The following is a 20,723-nucleotide window of genomic DNA, read 5'->3' as shown; positions in this document are numbered from 1 at the left end:
ACAGCCCTCAAGTGCTGGCTTTCAAGTGACGTTATAAGTTTTTAGAAAAGACCAAGCAAATAATTAAACTACATCTGCGAGCAACCTTCAACTTCCTCCTGTCTTCAACTCTTACACAATGCTCTAGCATACCATTCTCTTGCCCAGTTTCGAGCGCTTGCAAGCAGCAGATGAAGTGCACTTACAGTATGTGCCATCAAAGAACGTTTCCAAGTTGCTCGGGAGATATGTCTCTCCGACTACCGGCTCTGAGGCGCTCTGATTGCGCGCCCAGTTAAGACATGGGCTGTCCCAGGAATCGATTCCATCCCATGCAACAGAAGCTGACTTGAACAAGTCAAATACTGGCAGATTGAAAAAACACACAGGATAATCCGAAAATTTGACACTTCCTGTGAATGTTCCAAAGTATTCCCCAGTCACATTCTGACAATACTCAGACACAGCGATCAACTCCGTGACCTCGATGTCATAGGAGCCCACTATTGTGTCGACGATATCGCTATCGACATTGGTACTGTAGGCAAGCCCCTGCAGACAACTGGCGGCACCGGGATAGGCCAGCTGATAACAGCTACCATTGATGATACAAGACCCCACGTCATCGCACAAGTCCAAGGACAATCCGTTCTTAAGGATGTAATAGTCAGAAGCTCCCATCGTTTGTCCGACAAGGTACTTCTGCAAGGTCACATTGATCTTGCCCATTGTTTCATCCCATTGACTGGCGGTGAGCGTGAAAAGTGGCCGAGAATTGTAAAGGAAGTTGGAAACCGGGTGTTCGTATGTACCGTTGGTGAGGTCAGAGGGCAGCTTGTCTGCTTCTGAGGGTGTTTCAAATAGATAAGTGTCAATGTCGGCCACGTAGCCCGCCGCTTCAGTGTAAAGCTCGGACAATATGTCAGTGATCTCGGTTTCCACTGACGAATCGTCCGGCAAAGAAGCTTCTCCACTGAAAATGAGACTAGTGACGGTCGTTGCGATGCTGACAGCTGAGTTTACTTCACTGAAGCCAGGGAGGGTCCCCACGAAGTCGGAAGCATCGCCCATTGCGCTTGAAAGAGCCGACATAAAACTGTCCATTGTGAAAGGGCTTGTGGTTTCAGGGTCGAATGTTGAAACGATGTCATCAATCTTTAAGGAGTCTGCCATCACTGCAATATCAAAGGCACTGTACCATTGCTTTAGGTTTGCGAAAAACGTAGCAACGATGTACTGAGCCCAATACTCCTCCTGGGTAACAGTCTTATTATCATACGTTCCACATTGATAAGGCTCAATAAACCCGCAGTCACCATCCGGGAAAGAATCACAGCTGAAGTCTTCAAGACTCTGTAGAATCACGCTGTCCCAATCCCCTTCGTCGCCTTGGACGTAACAATAAGTCAGCCTTGAACTTGTTAAATAGATGAAAAATGCTGCGTTCGACTCACCGTCATAAGTCAGGACGCTGTCAATGTAGGAAATACCCATATTCAAGTATTTGTCCAGTTCGGCTGTGGTATTCTGGCCGGGAATAAGATTTATGCAAGGCATATCATAGTCGAATGATGGATCAGTGCTATCAGAGATGATGTCGATCACACTGGCCGGAACAAATTCTTCAAGGTCGATGGCCCATTCAGTTGTCTCAGCAAAATTGTATGTCTTGTAGTAAGACGTGCGATTAGACTTGGTCGTTGTGGTCATATAACCCACCCACTGCGTCGTATTGTACACGACAATGTTGGAATCACTAGCACTGTCAAAAAGAGAATAAGCATCGGAATTTTCGTCCAAGATCTGGTTTATCTTTGCATTGGAAATGTAGCCAGCAGTTTGGGTGCATTCGCCAGCCTCACCGGCCGCGCTCCAGGTGCATGAAGAATTTGTGCATCCAGCTGTGGTCATTTCAAATGAACGTCCATAGCTAGTCACACCAACCATGATAGAGTTCGTTGCCACTCCTGCCTTGGTGATCATGGAAAGGGCCCACATTGTTTCAGTTAGATTCACGTGGGAAAAAAGACAATCTCCGGCGGTGCAGCCATTCTGCGCCCAATCATCTCCGAGATCCCATGTTCCGTGAAGATCGTAAGTCATGTAAATGATATAACTCACAAAATCCGCGATTTCAGAAATCGGAAATTGCTTCGAGTACCAATAGGAAGCAGGAGCAGCAATATAAATTGTTTTATCGTCGGGTATAGCGTCGCGCAATCCCTTCAAAAAGGCCAGATAGTTGGCGCCATCATCGCTGCTACCTGCGGGGATGCCAGGAATATCAGGCTCGCCAGGATACTCCCAATCAAAGTCCACCCCATCGAGGTCATTATCGGAGATGAAATCAACAACATTGGTGATGAGAGTATCGCGATTGGCCTCCGTGACACCTTCCCGGAAGATCATGTATGTCTCAGGGTCGGTAGAAAACGCCCATCCACCAAATGAAATGATGCGTTTGACATCCTCGAGCTCCTGAAAATACCCAAATTGCTCTGAAGCGCCTTCCACACTCAGAGAGAAGTTTGATGTGATGTTTCCAAAAGCAAAGTGCACATGCGTATATTTCGCAACATCGATAGAGAAGGCGTTCATCTGTAGACAAGATCGACTCATACTCGACACTTCATAGTAGCCAACAGCGGAGTAGTTAGATGGAGCCACAGCATCATTGGTGATTGTCATACCGCAGTTCGAGATGCATCCTTCAGAGCCTTCTGCAGCAGTTCCAGGCGCCCCGGTCGATGCCAGGGTGTCATTGCAATATTCCGGAGTGGTACCACATTGACCCCAGACATCACAACATGCATTGAGAGGGCAAGGATTCAAAGCAGCCCAGTCATCTGGACCATCTGTTCCAGTAAAATTGGTTCCAGGGACCTGTGGTCCACAGACAGCATTGGTAAGAGCGACTGGATAAGGAGATGTGCCGTTTGAGAGACAGATATTCTGGCCTTCTTGCAAATCATCGCATCCATACAATGAAAGGAATGAAACTAAAGAACGAGGGTTGAAATGAGTGTGAAGCTATATGATGAGAAGCCGCTTCTCCGGGGAAGAATTTAAAGCTCTCTGAGATTCCGAACGTCCCAGTTTTTTCCGATTTTATTCAAGACGCGCAAGCTCATATGTCCCAAGAGCTACTTTTGGTGCTTTTCTTGTGCACTAGTTGCAAACATTAGGCCCAGGTGGGGTTTGCTCATTTAGCCCCCGAAAATAATATGCATATGTATCAAAAGTCAGGGTCACAAAATGGCATATTTTGTGCTCAGCAAGGCTTATGCCTTTCAAATTGCATAAAGCCATCAAGCTGCTAATATATGATCTAATATGTGGCCAGGATATGCAATAGTTGCGGTGAGTACAGGATATAGGCGAGAGTTACAGAGTCCCATGCTAAGAAGCAGTTACAACAATCTTGTCTTTGATATCGCCCGGACTTCTCCGATAGAGAAAAACAGCCATTAGCAATATCGCTAATCAAGGGGTACATTCTAATTTCAAGCTAAGCCACGAGCTAAAGAGATGGGTGGAGAGCTAGAGACCTTGGTGGCTTCTTGCTGGCGGGTGTTGGGAGCCATTCGACGTAGATAGTATCGATTGTAGAGAACGAAGTGAACAATTCAACTTGACTTCCAAGGTCACTATTGCTAAAACAAATGAAACATTGTGGTATATGTACTCAATTGTACGTCCATGAGCTATGGTTTCTAGATGTCTACTTGATTGGCGGATTATCTATGCGTCTATACCCTTTCCATCGATAGAACATAGATAAAGCTTACATTCATATAGATATGACTAAATCATTATAATCCCTTGTTAATCCGTAAGTGGCACTTATTTGTGAAGGGGAGAAAGTAAAAATATCTTGGATCATACTAGTAGGTATAGAATGCGCTAGGTGGAGATAAGGAGAGGTCATAAGTGGAGAGGGTTCGGCAATACATTAATCGAGGCTAAAAATGCTTGGAAACGCTTAGCCCAGGCAGAGCAGAGAAACATTGAGAAGAGTCCTTAGAGAAGAGCTCTTTTCGTTTAGGTCCGGTCCCATTTTTTTTTTTTCCTAGTTATCTCCGGTGTACCGACGGCATAATCAAATTTAGGCAATGATCCAGATAATTACTAGAAATTCTCAAAGGACTCCGTCCGTGTTTCCGTTCCACTAGCGTGCCTTTTTCTTAATTTGATTATCGGGCTAGGAACGTAAGAGATTTGCCGTTACCATTGCTTAGCCTCTTTAAAGATCTTAGCATATTCAATGTCTCAGATTAATTTCCAGATCCTTAATTCTACAGAGGTCGTCGCTGTTACTCTATTCTGGTCATGATGTCGGGATCGAACAGACCAACAGGGACTAAAAGGGACCAGCAGGGACTGACAGGGACCAGCAGGGGTCGATAGGGACCGACGGGGACCAACAGGGACCAACAGGGACCAACAGGGACCGACAGGGACTAACAGATACTATTATGTGGACTCTATAGTACGATGCGAATACGAATTATATCTGCTCAGTTGGTGTTGAAGCGATGTGGAGTACCTTATGTTAATCAAGGAGAGGGACCCATGCAGAACCTTGCCACATTGCCTCTCTCCAGTCTCCACCTAAACTCCATTCTAAACTCCTACTGTACTCCGTAGTTTGCCCGGATGGATCCTGAATCGCACTATGTAAAACACCATTGATTAATTGCACTTCATTGGTTAACAATGTACGAGCAACCGATCGACCAATCATGGATAACTAGACCGACCGGTACAGGCCGTTGTAGGGAACGGCAATTGCTACTGTCCAATTTCATTTTGAACCTTGTCCCCTTTTCCCTTCACCCTCTTATCTGATCACTCGGCAGCTTGATCAAGCTTAGTCCGTGAGTCTTAACCTAGTCTAGACAATTCCGAACTATTATCAGCGCTTTCCCTGTTTTGTACACATTTCCCCACTAGCAGTGATAAGCGAGATTAATAGCGACCCTGGGTCCCTCCGACCGGGCCGAAAAGCTTCTTATCAACTGCTAGCGCCACGCTAATAAGCTTAGCATTATGGGCGCCTTAGTATTTTGGTCCCTACTCCGTCTATTACTGGCTGGTTAGTTAGGATAGCTAGGGAGCTAAGTTTGCCCGATGCCCAATTGATTTTGTGGCTATGTATATATGTCCCCAACCGAACGAAATTGGATTCTTGCCACATTTTCGATCTGTTTGGATAGCAACTTCATCCTATTAGACCTTTGAAATCCTTGCCCATGTTGCGGCAACTGATTTTGATCCTCGCCCTGGTCTTTGCTTCATCAGCACTTACTACTCCGTGTGACTGGAGTGCCTGGGTTGATGGCTTTCCGTCTTGTGCACAGACATGCTATGGCGAGTCTTATTACAACATATTAGTCGACAGCACAGCCTGCGGCAGCCCCTCTAGCGCAATGGCAAGCACCAAGAAATCAGTTGTCAAATGTATCTGCGACAATGCAGCAACCAGTCTTTCAAATGGCCAGGCTGACAGCCTGTTGGACTGCGTGTATGGCAAATGCAATGGCACGACGTGGAACAATACGCAGTGGATAGATAATTCTTTTTCATACGCCTTAATGTGTGAATACGCCGATGGTTCGTGACACCTGGATCTTTTTCATTCGCTTTGGGTAATTGACTAAGATTTGTTCTAGGAAAATCGAAGTGTTCCGTTGCTGGGTCATTGAGGATTATTTCCCCTCTTTTGCTGGTCGGACTGTTTGTGACTATGAATATTCTGTGGCTTTAAGTGTCTTTATTGACCAGTGATGCTAGAGGGTGAAGGAGAAGTTTACGGGCTGACAGGGCTTAAACCTATCGAGGCGTGGTAGTAGAGGCAAGATTGGGCTTCCATTTGCACGAGACTAGTGACAAAATACAACAAAATTGGTGAGATTTGGTGTAGTGCTTTTATTATTAATTTATACTAATTTAGCTTTAGATAGCTATAAGGCTTTCACATACTAATGGCTTTCACATATTAGTATTTCAGATTTTCTTCTCGATTATAGTATCATAAAACTAACAAGAGGTTATGATATCCTATTATGTGACCTCGGATGATCTTTACCTAGCTCTTCCGCTTGAAATCTGACCAGGGTATCGGAGGCATCTATAAGAGGTAAAAGTGCCTGTATCTGCCTTTTATAGTAAATTATAAGAAGGTACACACTGAAAGTTAAGTCAACATCTCGCCTGAGTTTCCCTTCCGGCTCGATTCCAGGCCTCGGCAAACCTGCCCTCGGTAACTTCTCCCCCGAGTGTTTTCCCCCCACGCCGGGGAGGAAGTAAGACATAGACCTGACGTCGATTTCCCCACGTATGCCCCTCATGCTCCAAGTCGGTAGAGTTGCCCCTTATTGTAGTGGATGAAAGGACGAACAGACGCCGAAACGGGAGAAAGTCTACTTCAATAGTCAGGAGCCGAAGTCAAGAAGTAACAAGCTATAAGTAGGGACGGAAAACCCTCATCTCTACTTTTTTGGTCACATTCAACTTGTCTCTCAATCTCACTTTATTCAAAATGGCCTCAACTTTGACTGATGGAAACACACATATCATCCAACTCCCTACGACACCCACAAGTTCGGATGCTGTCGACCCCCAAGCTATTGTCCAGCAATGGTTCAATGGCCTGGAGACCCAGCTTTCGCATCTTGGCTCGATTGATCTGGTGGGACTGTTTCACGCCGAGTCATGGTGGCGCGATATGCTTGCCCTAGACTGGGATATGCGCACCGTCCATACGGCTGCTGAGATCCAGGACTTCCTGCGAAAATACCAGGGCCAGGCCTCGTTATCCAGCTTCAAGATTCAAAACCAAGGCAAGTGGAAGCCTAAGGTCGAGCAGGTTGTTGATGGACTCTCTTGGATATCAAGCATGTTTTTCTTCCGGACGGCTGTTGGAAACGGGTCTGGCATGGTTCGATTAACGCAGGGTGTCGATGGAGGCTGGAGAGCTTATGCAGTGTACACGTCGCTGCAAGAGATGACAGGTGCGGAGGAGCCGGTAGGTAAGCGAAGGACAGAAGGAACCACTGAATCTATGCCTGGAGGCTTGGCTGGTGGGACGTGGATTGAGCGGAGGAAAAGGCAAAAAGAATTTTGGGATTCAGAGCCCACGGTTTTGGTTGTTGGAGCTGGCCAGGCTGGACTGAATATGGGTGCTCGTCTGCAGAATCTTGGACTTTCTTGTTTAATTATTGATAAACATGAGCGTGTTGGTGATAACTGGCGTAAGCGGTACCGAGTAAGCAAACCCCGAGCTCTGGTGTTCAGACATTCGTTGATGATCTCTATCTTGCAGACTCTGGTTACTCATGACCCTGCAGAATTCACCCACATGGCATACCTTCCTTTCCCTCAGAACTGGCCTCAGTTCACACCAAAGGACAAGCTTGGGGACTGGTTCGAGGCATATGCAAGCATCATGGAATTGAATGTTTGGGTTCAAACATCTGTGGCATCTGCCGAGTATAACGACGCCACCGCCGACTGGAAGGTAGCTGTCACTCGCGGCGATGGATCTTCACGCATATTGCGTCCACGCCATGTCGTCTGGTGCACGGGACATTCAGGCGAGTCGCTCATTCCAAATTTTCCAAACCAAGAATCCTTCCAAGGAAATATATACCATGGCAGCCGACACACTGATGCATCTGACTCAGACGTGACAGGGAAGAAGGTTGTTGTTGTTGGCACTGGCAATAGCGGGCACGATATTGCACAGAACTACTACGAAAATGGCGCCAGCGTGACCATGCTACAGCGGAGCGGAACATATGTCATAACTGCCGATAAGGGCGTATTCATGATGCACGAGGGCATGCACGAGGATGGCGGGTTCGTTCTCCTCTCTTCAGCACTAATTTCTTTGCGTGGAATATTTATTGACATCGAGCTTGACAGTCCTCCAACCGAAGAATGCGATATCGTTTCCGAGAGCCTCCCATTCCCCGTCCAATTCGCCCTAAGCGTGCACGCAACGAAGCGCTTCGCAGCAGCCGAAAAGGAAACACTGGATGGTCTTCGCCGAGCAGGCTTTCAGCTCGACTTCGGTGTGGATGGCGCCGGTATCGCGCGCGCATATATGACCCGCGGCGGTGGCTACTACATCGACGTTGGCTGTAGCAAACTTATTATCGATGGCAAGATCAAAGTCAAGCACAGTCCTCGTGGAATTACTGGCTTTGGACCTCGTGAGCTATACCTGGAGGATGGTAGTACCCTACCAGCTGACATTGTTGTCTTGGCTACTGGTTACGATAACATGCGCACCACTGTTCGGAACGTGTTGGGTGATAAGATTGCGGACCGTTGCCAGGATGTTTGGGACTTGGATAACGAGGGCGAGCTTCGTGGGGTATGGATCTTCTCACCTTTTTCCAGCCCCGTTCTTGCGTCCCGTTTCCTAAAAAATGAATGCTAACGATCTGTTTGTAGATGTGGCGACCCAGTGGTCACCCTGGGTTCTGGTTCTTTGGCGGTAACCTTGCTTTATGCCGTGTTTATTCTAAATTCCTGGCTTTGCAAATCAAGGCCGTTGAGACTGGACTTTCTACCGGCAAACGTCAGGAGTAGCGAGTGGTTTTGATACTCAGATGGAGTACATGATATTATAATGTCAGCAAATGTTTTAATGGGTTCAAAATTGCGACTTGATTGTTCAATGGCTTATCTTGGGCTTGATCACTGCTCTCAGTTTACTTTTTTTTAATACATTTACACACCATGATGCAACGATCTATTCTCCTGGCTACAAGGGTATTCCATCAACAAATCCATTGCGTGGGTCCAGTTGTGGAGACGGACTTAGCGGCGATTGGCGGCGGAACAACATGATTGGCTGTTCCGTGTTGTATACACTGTCCTCGTCCGCCGCAAAATCCGGATGTCCAGAAAGATAAATACTGGCTTTGAAGCGTTTAGTGAACCTGCAAAAGCAGACAGACTTCAAGCACAGTCAAAACATCACAATCGAGTATTTTGAATTTCCAGTGACAATGGCCGCTCCCAAGACATTGCCCACCCGTCCACTCGGCCGAAATGGTCCACTGGTTCCTCGCCTCGGTCTGGGCCTCATGGGTGCCAGTGGCATATATGGAAACTCTCTCTCAGACACAGAGAAACTGGAGTTTCTAGATGCGGCGTATGAGAGAGGCGAACGATTTTGGGATACAGGTCAGTTTTGAAGAAATGCAAACCAAGGGGAGATGACAATACTGAAGCACACTGAAGCCGATGAGTATGGCGATTCAGAAGACATTCTGGGCAAATGGTTTGTCGCCAACCCCGAAAAGCGCCAGGACATATTCCTTGCTACGAAATTTGGCATTCAGCATACTGCCACGCGGCCGGGCTTCACCGTGAACTCGACGCCTGAATATTGTCGTACCGCCATCGATTCCTCCCTCAAGAGACTTGGACTCCCCTTCGTTGATCTGTATTACATCCATCGCTTGGACAAAGTCACGCCCGTCGAAAAGACCATGCAAGCAATGGTAGAGCTCAAGGAAGCCGGCAAGATCAAGTATATCGGGCTGAGCGAGTGCAGCGCGGAATCCTTGCGTCGCGCGCATACTGTTAACCCAATTACATGTGTGCAAGTGGAGTACAGCCTCTTTTGCACGGAGATTGAATCATCGCAGCGAAGGCTGCTTGGGACTGCACGAGAGCTGGGTGTCGCGATTGTATGTTACAGTCCGCTTGGAAACGGGATCTTGACTGGGAGTCTCCGTTCGCAGGAGGATATCAGCAAGCGTGGTGATCTGCGCGTGCATCTACCATGGCTCCACAAAGAGAATTTGGAGACCAATATGGTTCTTATTGATGAGATAGCTGCTTTTGCCAGGGCGAAGAGAATTACGATGCCGCAGCTTGCTCTTGCTTGGTTGCTTTCCCAAGGAGATGACATTTTTCCCATCCCTGGCTCATCAAAGAGTCAGCGTATGATGGAAAATTTGGAGAGCGTCTTCATATCCTTGTCCGGGGAAGAGGAGGACCATATTCGTAAATTGGGTGAGAAAGTTGTTGGTGGTCGCTTTCAGGCTGCGACTGGATATGCCTTTGCGGATACGCCGGCTTTGGAGTAAATTTCGTGGTTATTTCATTGAGAAATGCTATCATCCGCTGTCGACTTCAGGCTCATCATATATCCAATCCTTAAGCAATGTCATATCCGTTTCATAATCTGCATATCCGAAATGCCCTGGTTCTGGAGCGATTTCTTGCTGTGGAGTATTGAAGGTAGACAGCTGGCCTTCAAGACTACTTTTCAACACATTCAAGATTGTAGATTCTTGGCTTTCCATCGCTAAAGGCTCACTAGAAGGTGGACCTGAAATAAGGACAGCCCCAAAATAGGGAATGGAAAGTTCAACTCCATACTGCTCGTCGGTCCGGTCTCTTGCAGCATTCGAACTTGTCTGTATCATGCTTCGTGTGGAAAAAATACAGCCATTTGCTGCATTTATCTCAACTTGCATCAGTTTTCTCAAAATCTGCGATCTGCACAAGCTTTGAGAAGCTCTAGGTGTGACCGAAAGCTCATCGAAAAGATCACACACTTTCTCAATTATACCGAGATCATGCGACCGCTGGTGCTCAAAGAAATTGGCACTTGTATTTTCATGCCCCACAAAGTGAACAAAAAGCAGTGTAGCTGAAGCAACAAAAGCCTTCTCATCTAGAGCCCGATACGAAGGTGATCGATGATAGTTGCGAATAATGAGAAAGCGTGACAACAATTCACGGCTCGCTGATGCCGCGGTAAGCTTGCTATAGGTGACGGTATCATAGTCCATCATCTGGGGATGAACAATATAAGGCTGATGCAAAAGCACAGTCAGATAATACTGGTGCATCTGCACCAGGAGTTTGGCTGTCCTTTCCAAAGCCTCGCCATCAAAGACATTGTCTAGTGATGGAGCCAACCACCAATTGGTTGGTACAACTCGAGTGGCTTTTTTCAAGTAGTCGTCAATCTTCTTTGTTTCTCTGGAATGTTCACCAAGAAAGGATCCCTCTTCAAATCCTGCACCATGTTGCATGCGTAAATTTCTGCCAATTATATGGCCCGCTAGAAAGGCGTGTATGCGTTCTAATCTTTCCGCCGGGGCACTAGCCGTAAGACAAGGTGTGGTTGCAAAACAGTTATTGGCAATAGCGAAAGGGAGGCCGAGTACGAGCGATAGAAAGCGGTCGCTGTAGGTGATTCGGAACCAAAGATTCTCTGATCGGCTTCCAAGCTCTTTTGCCAAATTTGGCAAGTCGATCGCCTGAGAAATATTTGCCACGCGATGGTAAATTTTCCACGCAGCCTGAAAGTCACCGTCTGTGACATGGAAGGACGCTTGAAGCATCAGGGTTTCCAGTCCATCTAGAGAAGCTACCAGATAGTCTTGTGACATGACAAAATGGGAAGCCGCATCGAAATACCTCTGGGCAGCATTATTGATCGGTTCATTAAGATGTAGTGTTAGCTGCTCTGAGGGCAAAATGTTGAACTGTTTCAGACAAATAGCGAGTTGAATGAGTCTCTTAGCAACTAGGACTGGGTGGGATGTTAACGGAACATCAGGATCCAAGCCCGGCATTTCATGAGATATGTTCCGGTCAAATTCAGATGTTTGAGATACCTGTAAGGGCGAGGCGAAGAGCTTGATGCTACTTAAAATCACTGCAGTAGTGGATGGGTCGGGAAGGACAGAATAGAGGTACCCAGTGAGAGACGGACCCCGAGACAATCGCTCATGATTGACCGACCGCAAAGTTGGAGCCCTATCAATTTCGGGCGTTGGAGTAGCTCTTCGTAATTCTTGATTTGATTGTCCTTTTCTTTGGCGAACAAATTGAGTCACCAATGCCTCGACTTGGTCAAGACGCTGACTAAGGTGGTCGGGTTCATTGGAAACAGTGTCTGTGAATACTTGACTGACGCACGGTACTCCAATCCGCTGGCAGGCGTTACAAGTAGAGGCGGATTCTGTGAACTCGCACCGTTTCTTGCGACGTCTGCATTCCCAGCAGCTTGTTGTTCCTTTTCGCACCTTTCGTCGTTTCAAGCTACGATTTGACGAACTGGTGAGATCGAGTGCGTTTGTTGAAGACAGATGTGTCATTGTGCCATGGTGAAGAGAGTTTGATCTGGCGATCTCCCGAGTTGTCGCTGGGACTGAGTTGGCTGCCTGGCTGCTTGACTGCCAGGGTGTGCCTGAGGGTGGAGCACGTGATATGCGGAGCACTGATGGAGGGATTCCAAATCAGGACTAGTTCGGTTTGACATCTCTTGAGCTTACTACTAGTATTCTATTGAATAGAACACTTCCAATTTTCCATGAAATAAACTAAATCAACGAAAGGAGAAGTCTTGACTCTCGAAGTGCAATGGCTTAACCCTCATTATAAATGCCTTGGGTCTATTTTGGCCTAAATCTCCCCACTACAATACATACTCTGATTTGATTAAAGTACGAGATGATGTTATTTCAATTCAGATCCAGAGAATAAAATCCCCACGAGATAAAAATGGGACATAGGCCAAACCATCTTATAGACCCTAATTATAAGCCCCTGCCTCGATATCTGCAAGAAGAGATGGCTCAGAGGGTGACCATCCCAACTGCTCGCGTGTCTTCTTGCTGGAAGCCGGATTGTCGGCACTGACAGGGTAAACCAGAAAGCCAGCAAAATGCTTCGAAGCGGCCTCAAAGTCCTGAGAAACAGTCGGAAGACCCGTGGACTTTCCGATAGCCTCCGCAATATCCTTCATCGGAATACCCTCTTCAGCAACAGCGTGATATCTCTTCCCTGCAGCACCCTTCTCAAGAGCTAAACGGAACAAACTGGCCGCGTCGCGGCGATGAACAGCAGGCCATCGGTTAAGACCGTTGCCAACATAAACTGATTGACCATTGGCACGTGCAAAGTCGGCGATTTGCCACACAAATCCTTTATCTCCTTCGCCATGGGTGGTGACTGACAGACGAACGCAAGATACACGCACACCCTTAGTCGAAAGATCCAGTGCCTCTTGCTCTGTAACAGTGCGGGCGCTGAATGGCGTGTTGATCTCTGGTGTGCTATTTTCTGTGCCCATCTCTCCCTTGACCAAAGACATGGTTCCTGAGGTGAAAACCAAAGGCTTGTTGGAACCCGCGAGGGCGTCGATCATGGCGAAAAGGGCGGTGCGCTCAGCTTTGGCGTTTTCTGCAAATTTGCTAAAATCATGATCAAAAGCAAGATGAATGACACCGTCGGCCTTGAATGCTGCGTTCTTCAAGCAATCTATGTCTCCAAGAGAGCCATGAACTACCGCGGCACCTTTCTGTTGTAAAGCCGAAGCTGACGCCTCTGAGCGAGCAAGTCCGGTGACCGTATGGCCAGCATCGAGCAGCTCTTGAACAACAGCTTGGCCAACAAAGCCGGTGGCGCCCGTAACAAATACGTGCATATTGAGGATGAGATTGGTGTTAATTGATGATGGTTCACAATCAATTGATGAGGAGTTCGTCAACGTGGTGGAACGCAGTGTAATCAGCTGCCAATAGTGGGATGATATTTTCAAAGGCTGTGTGGTGGAAGATGCGGAACTCGGGATATTTATAATTCTACTGAAAGTGTCTTTTGGATCGTATTTCGGACGGAGATATGAAATTTATGTCCATGTCACAGTTCTAGTAGAGATGCTAGGCTTCCACTTGAGAATACGATTCTGGGTTAGTGTGTTTTTAGCTTCTACCAATGATATGAGACTCCACTTTAATTAGCGAATAAGAGCTCGCATATTCTGCTCCACTCGGATGGAGCCGAGCCCGGAGTTAACGCGGTGGAGCGAGAACTCAACATCGACAACGGTCTTTCCCTCTTCACTCCTTTGCACATTTAGTGTCTCTACGAATGGCAAAATGCCATCAAATCAACCCACTCTCGGTAACAAGTCCCGGCGGCGTCGGCCGCACACGAAATCGCGTCGAGGGTGCAGAAACTGTAAGCTCCGAAGAATCAAAGTGAGTTTGCCAATCAGCTGGCATGATCAGGTTTAATTAGTGACATCACCTATAGTGCGACGAGACAGAACCGCAGTGCCAGAAATGCCTATCATTTGATGTTACCTGCAATTATAAAATGACCCAAAATTCAGATCTACAGCCATCAAGTACCGATGACAGTCCCTTTGGTCACCTGGTTTTTGATTCAAAGCCCAATCAAACCGTATCCCATCCGGTAATCACTGTGGGATATGGTCCTGGCTCCTTTCAGATGGACACCGATAGTCTAGCTCGCTTAGATCGTTTCAGAAACCGCACTGCTCTCTCTTTTTCAAGTGCAATGGCCTGCGACATTTATCAAAATGATGTTTTGAAACTCGCCATGCAGGTAACTTACCTCTCAAGGTACTGCACAGAGAATGAACTGACATTTATGAAAAGCATCCTTTCTTAATGCATATCATTCTTTCCGTCACAGCAACTCACGACCGCATCTTATTCGCAGCGCCAGACAACAACAAAAAGTCTGTCGCCGAAGTATATCACGGTGCCCAGGGCGCTGGACTTCTTAGCCAAAAGCTATCTAGCCCAATATTATATGAGGACCGCGACGCTCTCTGGTCCTCCGCAGCAATACTTGGAATCGCTAGTATGACTTCCATCGAAGCATCAACTCCAGCAGAAGCATGGCCTCTCAAACCCGATGACCCATCGGACCTTGACTGGTTGAACTTATCAGTGAATAAAAGAGCAATCTGGCGAGCAACTGACCCACTCAGGCCGGACAGCATATTTTACCGCATGGGGGACGAATATAGGCGGTTTATATCACGACCCAAACTTCGTGGGATAGAAGAAATTGCACCTGCTTTTGTTCAATTATGCGCCTTGGATGGGCCACTCACACCCGATCAAAATCCTTACTACTCCGCTGCCTCTGTCTTGTCCGATGTGTGGCAGTCCACTTGCACTGGAGGATCCCGTGAAAGATACATCACATTCTTGGCATTCTTGGGATTCATGAAACGTGGATTCCGACACTTGCTGGGCTATAAAGACCCACGAGCGCTATTAATCTTTGCGTATTGGTATGCACTTTTGCCGAGGTCGGTATGGTTTATAGCCAGACGAGCGAGATTAGAATGCCAGGCAATCTGTTTGTACTTGGAGAAACATCATTCCGGTGATATCGACATTCAAAGGATGCTTCAAATCCCCAAGAACTTTCAACTTTACCATCAAACGCCTGCGATGTTTTAAATGTACCTGTTACAGTTGGAGCGGTCAGTGGTGTCGGAATGAATTTTTCGAGTTTCATGATAGTTTATTGCATGAATTGAAGCCTCTCAAACTTATCTGATTAGATATCCTTAAAGACTTTTATTAAGATAACCGTAGTAAGAATATATCCTTAGTCTAATGAAATACAATAACATTTTTTTAAATAAAATATAGTAGACATATTAGTGTAGCTAATTAGATCTAAAATAAGGCTTTATAGTTTATAGTATTTTCTTAATTCGTACTATTTCCAGCCTGTAATGCATTTTTACGCATATTGTTCATGGGTGGTCGGACCTTCCCGAATAGGCAGGAAAGACTCAGAGTCGCTATCACGTGACCGGATTTCTCTTTCCTGAATTGTGACGGCTTCGCCGAGTCGACCAGCAACAATCATAATACAGAGAGTTGTGCAGTGCCTGACTATTTGATTCGATAAAATCCCGCTAATATTTTCAGAGTGAAGGACCGAAAGTTCACGGTCGGACGTTGCTGCAATGAGTGAGCGAGGGTCGGAGATTGTGTTTCGCGCGGAGAACGTGCCGATCCGGTTCTTCAAAGCATGCCGGTGGTGTCGCCGACAGAAGATGCGATGTGATGCACGTCAACAAGTACCCTGCTTTCGCTGCCGGTCCACCGGTCGGGATTGTATTTTAGATCCGATTGAAGACAATCGGCGCCGTACTGATCGTCGAAGGAAAGCTACCCCTGCACGGTGAGATTCCCAATTGTTTACTGGACAGGGATATCTTTAAGCTGACTCTGCAAGGGCTTCTCCACTGGATCAGAGGAGTGGTTTTCATACTCCTGTCTCGAGAGAACAAGATTATTCTCCGATCGGAGGGCAGGATGTAAGCTTTGATGCTACAATCGACTCTCTTCCTGATTCCTCGGGCTTGGGGGATCTGCGCAGATCTGTGACGGTTGATCATAATGGTCCTGAGTCGCAGCAGTTAAGTCCGAATGATATGATTGCACCGGTTTCAGCAGTTCATTCGATGTCTGTGAACTTACTTGGGTCCAATAATGTAAGTTAACTCGAACCGAGGGACGTTCGGAACTTGGCTCACTAAGTAACTCCAAAGATATTCATGGAGCATTCAACAAATGGTGATTCAAGAGGCGATATCGTTGATCGTGGTATCGTCACTGAAGAGAGAGCTCGAGTCATGTATGAAAGGTAAGCATAACAGACTATCAGGCAATTCCAAAACAACATTGGACATAGAAGCCTAATTCGGGCACAGATTTACAGTTGGGAGTAAAAACTATTTGCCTCTCTTTGATCCCATCCGTGACACATTCGACTCTATCCGATCACGCTCCTTGTTCTGCTTCACGGTCATCATCTATCTAGCCAGTCGCGCGGTCATGGACCTACGCGGCGATACGCATATGCAACGCGTGCTCCAAGACGAAGCACAACGACTAGCTGAAGACAGCTTTTTCGAACGCCCAACGAAACTTGAAACAGTTCAAGGAATGATTCTTCTGGCTGCCTACTCGGAGAAAACCTGGTTTTCGACCGCACTCATCCTGCGCACAGCTTTAGACTCTGGTCTCGAAAAGTCATTGGACACATTGCTCTCTCAAGAGAACGTCCCCCGGAGCTCACTCGCTGCCTCTATGGCCGATCGTCAGTTGGTGTGGCAGACACGGACTTGGCTCATTAGCTTTACCTTGGAACTCGATGTCGCCTCTGGAACCGGTCGCAAATCGCGCATTGGGGAGGTGGATATTACGAAACTGCGCAAATTCCTTGACTATCCACTTTCTTTACCATGTGATATGCGCACTGTATGCATAATAGAACTTCATCAGCTTCGAGGTTTGTACACTTACAACCACCTGATTCATTTGCTAATTAGATAATAGGCCACTCGCGAATAATCCTAGAAAATGCAGCAACGGTCCGTGACATAATTTTGACAGAACTCCCAGCTATCATGACAAGGCTACAAAACTGGTGGACCACTTGGGACGATATTCACAATAGTAAGTTACCTCGAAGCATGCAAAAATCTAGAATACTTACTGACCACCCTAAGACAACGGCTTCCATGCCGGCGCATTCCAACGTAGTAGCCTCAAATTGATGCTTCTCTACGCTAGAATCTTCGTTCTATGTGCATCTTTGGCACGAATCCAGAAACTGCAACCTACTGGCTCCAACTCCGAATCAGAAATAATTGACCAGAGTGTAATGAATCTGTGGCAATCTTTGGTCACGACCATTATGGATCAGCTGGCATTTTTGATTGGCGAGCCATCCTATCGTTGTCAGCTACCCTGGGCTCCAACCTACCCAGCTTTGACAATGGCATTTGTCAGTAAGTAATTTCATATGCCCCATGACGGTACATGCATACTAATCTTCATCAGCCACATTTGCACTCCGTATAGCGCGCTGGCGGCCAAATCTTATTGATCAGGATCTACTTCTTGAAAGAGTGGAGAAAGTGTGCGATTTCTTGAAGCAGCCACCCTATCCAGACATCCACCGAACAGTCTCGATATTCGTCAATTACGCACGAGCCTTAATCGCAAGTCAACGTCCAGGTAGCAATGACAGCGATGGGCCCAACTTGTCCAGTCAAGGCGATGTGGTCATGTCTTCCCACCAAGGGCCAGAAAGCCCTGTGGAAAATGCCCCGCATTTGGCATCTTTGGATGGTCCTCGGTACAGGACCGGCATAACTGTGCCAAATGATAAAGACCCGAACTTGATTTCCATGACAAGCGGTGATGCTGCAGCTGCAGCTGCAGCTGCGAGGCCTCCTCTTCCAAGGCTGCCCGACACGATGGATGCCCCTAACTGGACTATGTCCAATTCCATCGCGGATTCATTTGGTCTTTTCGAGGAAGGGCAAAATGATATCTTTGATTTCTTGCCTATGATGCCTTCTTTACCTCAGTGACCCATTTTGTCATAACATGAATATGTCATAATTCAAACTGTTACCCAATAAAATGGAACAATTATTATTATGTGTTTTCTCCGACCTGCATGGTACCTAATTGATAGATCCCGTGGCCACGCACTGCAAAATATGACAAATTTCCACCCCAAAATCACATGGGAAAACGCATTGACGATACTACTCACAGGTAACTACAGCCGAAACCGTAGGATTCAAAAGATCTAGTCGTCGGAAACAGCCGTCAACAATCCGGTTCCTGGCCGGCACCGGATTTTGACGACCTAAACCCCGGCGCCGGTCCGGTCCCGACCCACTGGATCAGATTTTGATTGTATACAAGCTATCTTACTGGTGTGTTGGTAAGTACGCAAACATAATAGTTTGGGACGCTATGCATGGACACGGGCTAGAAGCTCTGAGTCAAGATTTGCACAGGTTTTTTCTCCACTAGTGTCAATCCATGGATCAGAGGTCCGTTTAAAAGGAATGACTTTCGCATTGGGATCGGTTTTGGATAGATACATGGTTCATTGGTTTTTCTTCATTTGTTATTTACTTTTCTTGGACTCACATGCAAAATGTCAAGTTTTCTAGGTGACTCTGTACTTGGTCAGGTCATGAATACTTTTTCCGCAGGTGCGATTGTCATCCATATACTCTTTTTTCCCCTTTCTAATCATCGTGTAGGCAAGATGCCCATCGCTACAATATGTGATGAAAAGAAAGACAAGGCCAATTGGGATTATACACTAGTTGAACTATCTCCCGATGAAATATTGGTTGAGTTTCAGGAAGACTCTCCAGCAAACCCCAACAATTGGTCTTTCGTAAGCTAATCTTGGGCATTTTGCAGAAATACCCTGATACTGACAGATCATAGAATAAGAAGCTGTATAATTCTGTTGTGGGGCTACTTATCGTACTTAACAGCGGCATCTCATCTTCTCTGCCTAGCAACGCAGTGCCCACTATCATGCAAGATTTTGACGTTTCCGGGAACAGCCAAAGGATTCTACCAACAGCCATTTTCCTAGTAGGCTATTGTGTTGGACCATTATTATTCAGCCCATTAAGTGAGACGATCGGACGTCAACCGATCCTATTTTGGTCATTCACTGTTTTCGTCTTGGGGACGCTTGCTTGTGCCTTTGCGCCTAATTGGCCTTCGCTATTGGTATTCCGGGTCATTTGTGGGACTATGGCTGCTGCACCGCAAACTGTTGTTGGAGGAGTATATGCGGATCTATTCTCCGATCTGCGAACTCGTGGCCGAGCAATGGCTTTGTATATGGCTGTAAGACAATTCATACTCATCTTAAAGGGATTTAGCTGACAAAATCTCCCAGGCATCAAGTTTTGGGCCAATCATTGGGCCAATCATATCTGGTTGTTCGGTTCAATATGGTTGGCGTTGGACTTTCCGGATCGATGTTATGCTGTGTGGGATTGGATGGGTTGGTCTTTGGGGATTTTCTGGTAACTAACCGTATCTTTCTTCTTTCCTTGTCTCGTTGCTCACTTGTGCGTCTATAGAAACTTTCGCCCCGGTGTTACTCAAAAAGCAAGCGGCGAAACTAAGAAAAGAGTCCGGATCAGATCGATTTCTTTCTCCACAGGAACTGAAGTCCGATGCGGCCTTTACTTTGACTCAGACGATCATCAGACCTCTAACAATGTTATTCTTCGAACCCATCATTCTCTTCACATCGATTTTCATCTCTCTGGCATGGAGCATGGTATTCTTCTACTTCCAGGCGTATCCCATCATCTTTGAGGGTATGTTCTCCAATCCCGTCCTGAATCCACAGACTAATTGTTTAAAAGGCACCTACAACTTCGACGTTGAAAAAACATCTTTGACGTATATTCCAAGTAAGCATTGAGGTCGAAAGCTCAACCAATTTCATACGCTAACAATTCCAGTCGGTCTGGGCGCCGCATCCTCCTGCCTATTCGCCCTCTACTATGACAAATTCTACAACAAAGCCAAGAAAAATGGGAAACGATGGGCATCTGGCCCCGAATCCCAACGACTCCCGATGTCCTGCATTTCCGCTCCCTGTCTCACAATCAGTCTCTTCTGGCTCGCCTGGTCAGCCAAATCCAGGATACCCTGGATCGTCCCAGTGCTATCTGGAATATTGTTTGGCTTGGGATACCAAACAATTTTCATTTCCCTTCTCACGTATGTGACTGACGCATACAAGATCTACTCTGCCAGTGCCCTAGCTGCGTCTGTTATTATGCGAAGTGTCGCCGGTGCGCTCTTTCCTCTTGCTGCCGATCCGCTATATGCGAAGCTTGGTGTGTCATGGGCGACCTCGATTCTTGGATTTGCTAGTCTGGCTTGCATACCTATTCCGTTTGCTTTGTTCTATTACGGGCCTTGGATTCGGAAACGAAGTCCATTTTGTCAGCGGTTGTTGGAGATGGAGATGCGGAAATCGTCGAGTGGGACACAGACGCCTGAAGAAGTCTAAATTTATCTGCTTCAGACTTCTCATTGGTTATTGTCGTAATAGCTGTTTGTTTATCT

The 20,723-nt window shown here is 46.7% G+C and overlaps 6 protein-coding genes across 6 annotated transcripts; 3 read left to right on the top strand and 3 right to left on the bottom strand.

Moving 5' to 3' along the window:
* Positions 1-123: 123 nt before the first annotated feature.
* On the bottom strand, positions 124-3,110 carry N7520_009841 (uncharacterized protein; the record flags this gene model as incomplete). The annotated part of the gene is made up of 2 exons (XM_057143775.1): positions 124-3,009; positions 3,069-3,110. 2 exons carry the CDS (start codon positions 3,108-3,110, stop codon positions 124-126), a joined length of 2,928 nt encoding a protein of 975 aa, XP_056993063.1.
* A 3,410-nt stretch (positions 3,111-6,520) lies between these two features.
* N7520_009840 (putative flavin-binding monooxygenase) lies at positions 6,521-8,577 on the top strand (the record flags this gene model as incomplete). The annotated part of the gene is made up of 2 exons (XM_057143774.1): positions 6,521-8,359; positions 8,440-8,577. 2 exons carry the CDS (start codon positions 6,521-6,523, stop codon positions 8,575-8,577), a joined length of 1,977 nt encoding a protein of 658 aa, XP_056993062.1.
* A 422-nt stretch (positions 8,578-8,999) lies between these two features.
* N7520_009839 (Aldo/keto reductase) lies at positions 9,000-10,088 on the top strand (the record flags this gene model as incomplete). Its single annotated transcript, XM_057143773.1, has 2 exons — positions 9,000-9,177; positions 9,235-10,088. 2 exons carry the CDS (start codon positions 9,000-9,002, stop codon positions 10,086-10,088), a joined length of 1,032 nt encoding a protein of 343 aa, XP_056993061.1.
* A 30-nt stretch (positions 10,089-10,118) lies between these two features.
* Positions 10,119-12,116, bottom strand: N7520_009838 (uncharacterized protein; the record flags this gene model as incomplete). The annotated part of the gene is made up of 1 exon (XM_057143772.1): positions 10,119-12,116. One exon carries the CDS (start codon positions 12,114-12,116, stop codon positions 10,119-10,121), a length of 1,998 nt encoding a protein of 665 aa, XP_056993060.1.
* A 437-nt stretch (positions 12,117-12,553) lies between these two features.
* Positions 12,554-13,447, bottom strand: N7520_009837 (SDR family oxidoreductase; the record flags this gene model as incomplete). The annotated part of the gene is made up of 1 exon (XM_057143771.1): positions 12,554-13,447. The coding sequence occupies one exon, from the start codon at positions 13,445-13,447 to the stop codon at positions 12,554-12,556; it is 894 nt and encodes a 297-aa protein (XP_056993059.1).
* Positions 13,448-15,763: 2,316 nt separating this feature from the next.
* On the top strand, positions 15,764-20,667 carry N7520_009836 (MFS multidrug transporter; the record flags this gene model as incomplete). The annotated part of the gene is made up of 14 exons (XM_057143770.1): positions 15,764-15,981; positions 16,036-16,294; positions 16,352-16,446; positions 16,514-17,063; positions 17,088-17,094; positions 17,142-17,261; positions 17,315-17,596; positions 17,649-18,116; positions 18,875-19,014; positions 19,068-19,481; positions 19,534-19,663; positions 19,721-19,963; positions 20,012-20,059; positions 20,111-20,667. The coding sequence occupies 14 exons, from the start codon at positions 15,764-15,766 to the stop codon at positions 20,665-20,667; spliced, it is 3,531 nt and encodes a 1,176-aa protein (XP_056993058.1).
* Between the last annotated feature and the right edge of the window lie 56 nt (positions 20,668-20,723).

The sequence above is a fragment of the Penicillium odoratum genome, assembly GCF_028828045.1.
Source record: "Penicillium odoratum strain IBT 22623 chromosome Unknown utg000006l_segment0_segment0, whole genome shotgun sequence".
Classification (NCBI taxonomy): domain Eukaryota; kingdom Fungi; phylum Ascomycota; class Eurotiomycetes; order Eurotiales; family Aspergillaceae; genus Penicillium; species Penicillium odoratum.
Note: the sequence above shows the minus strand (reverse complement) of the source record. Positions and strands in the feature narration are given on the sequence as shown.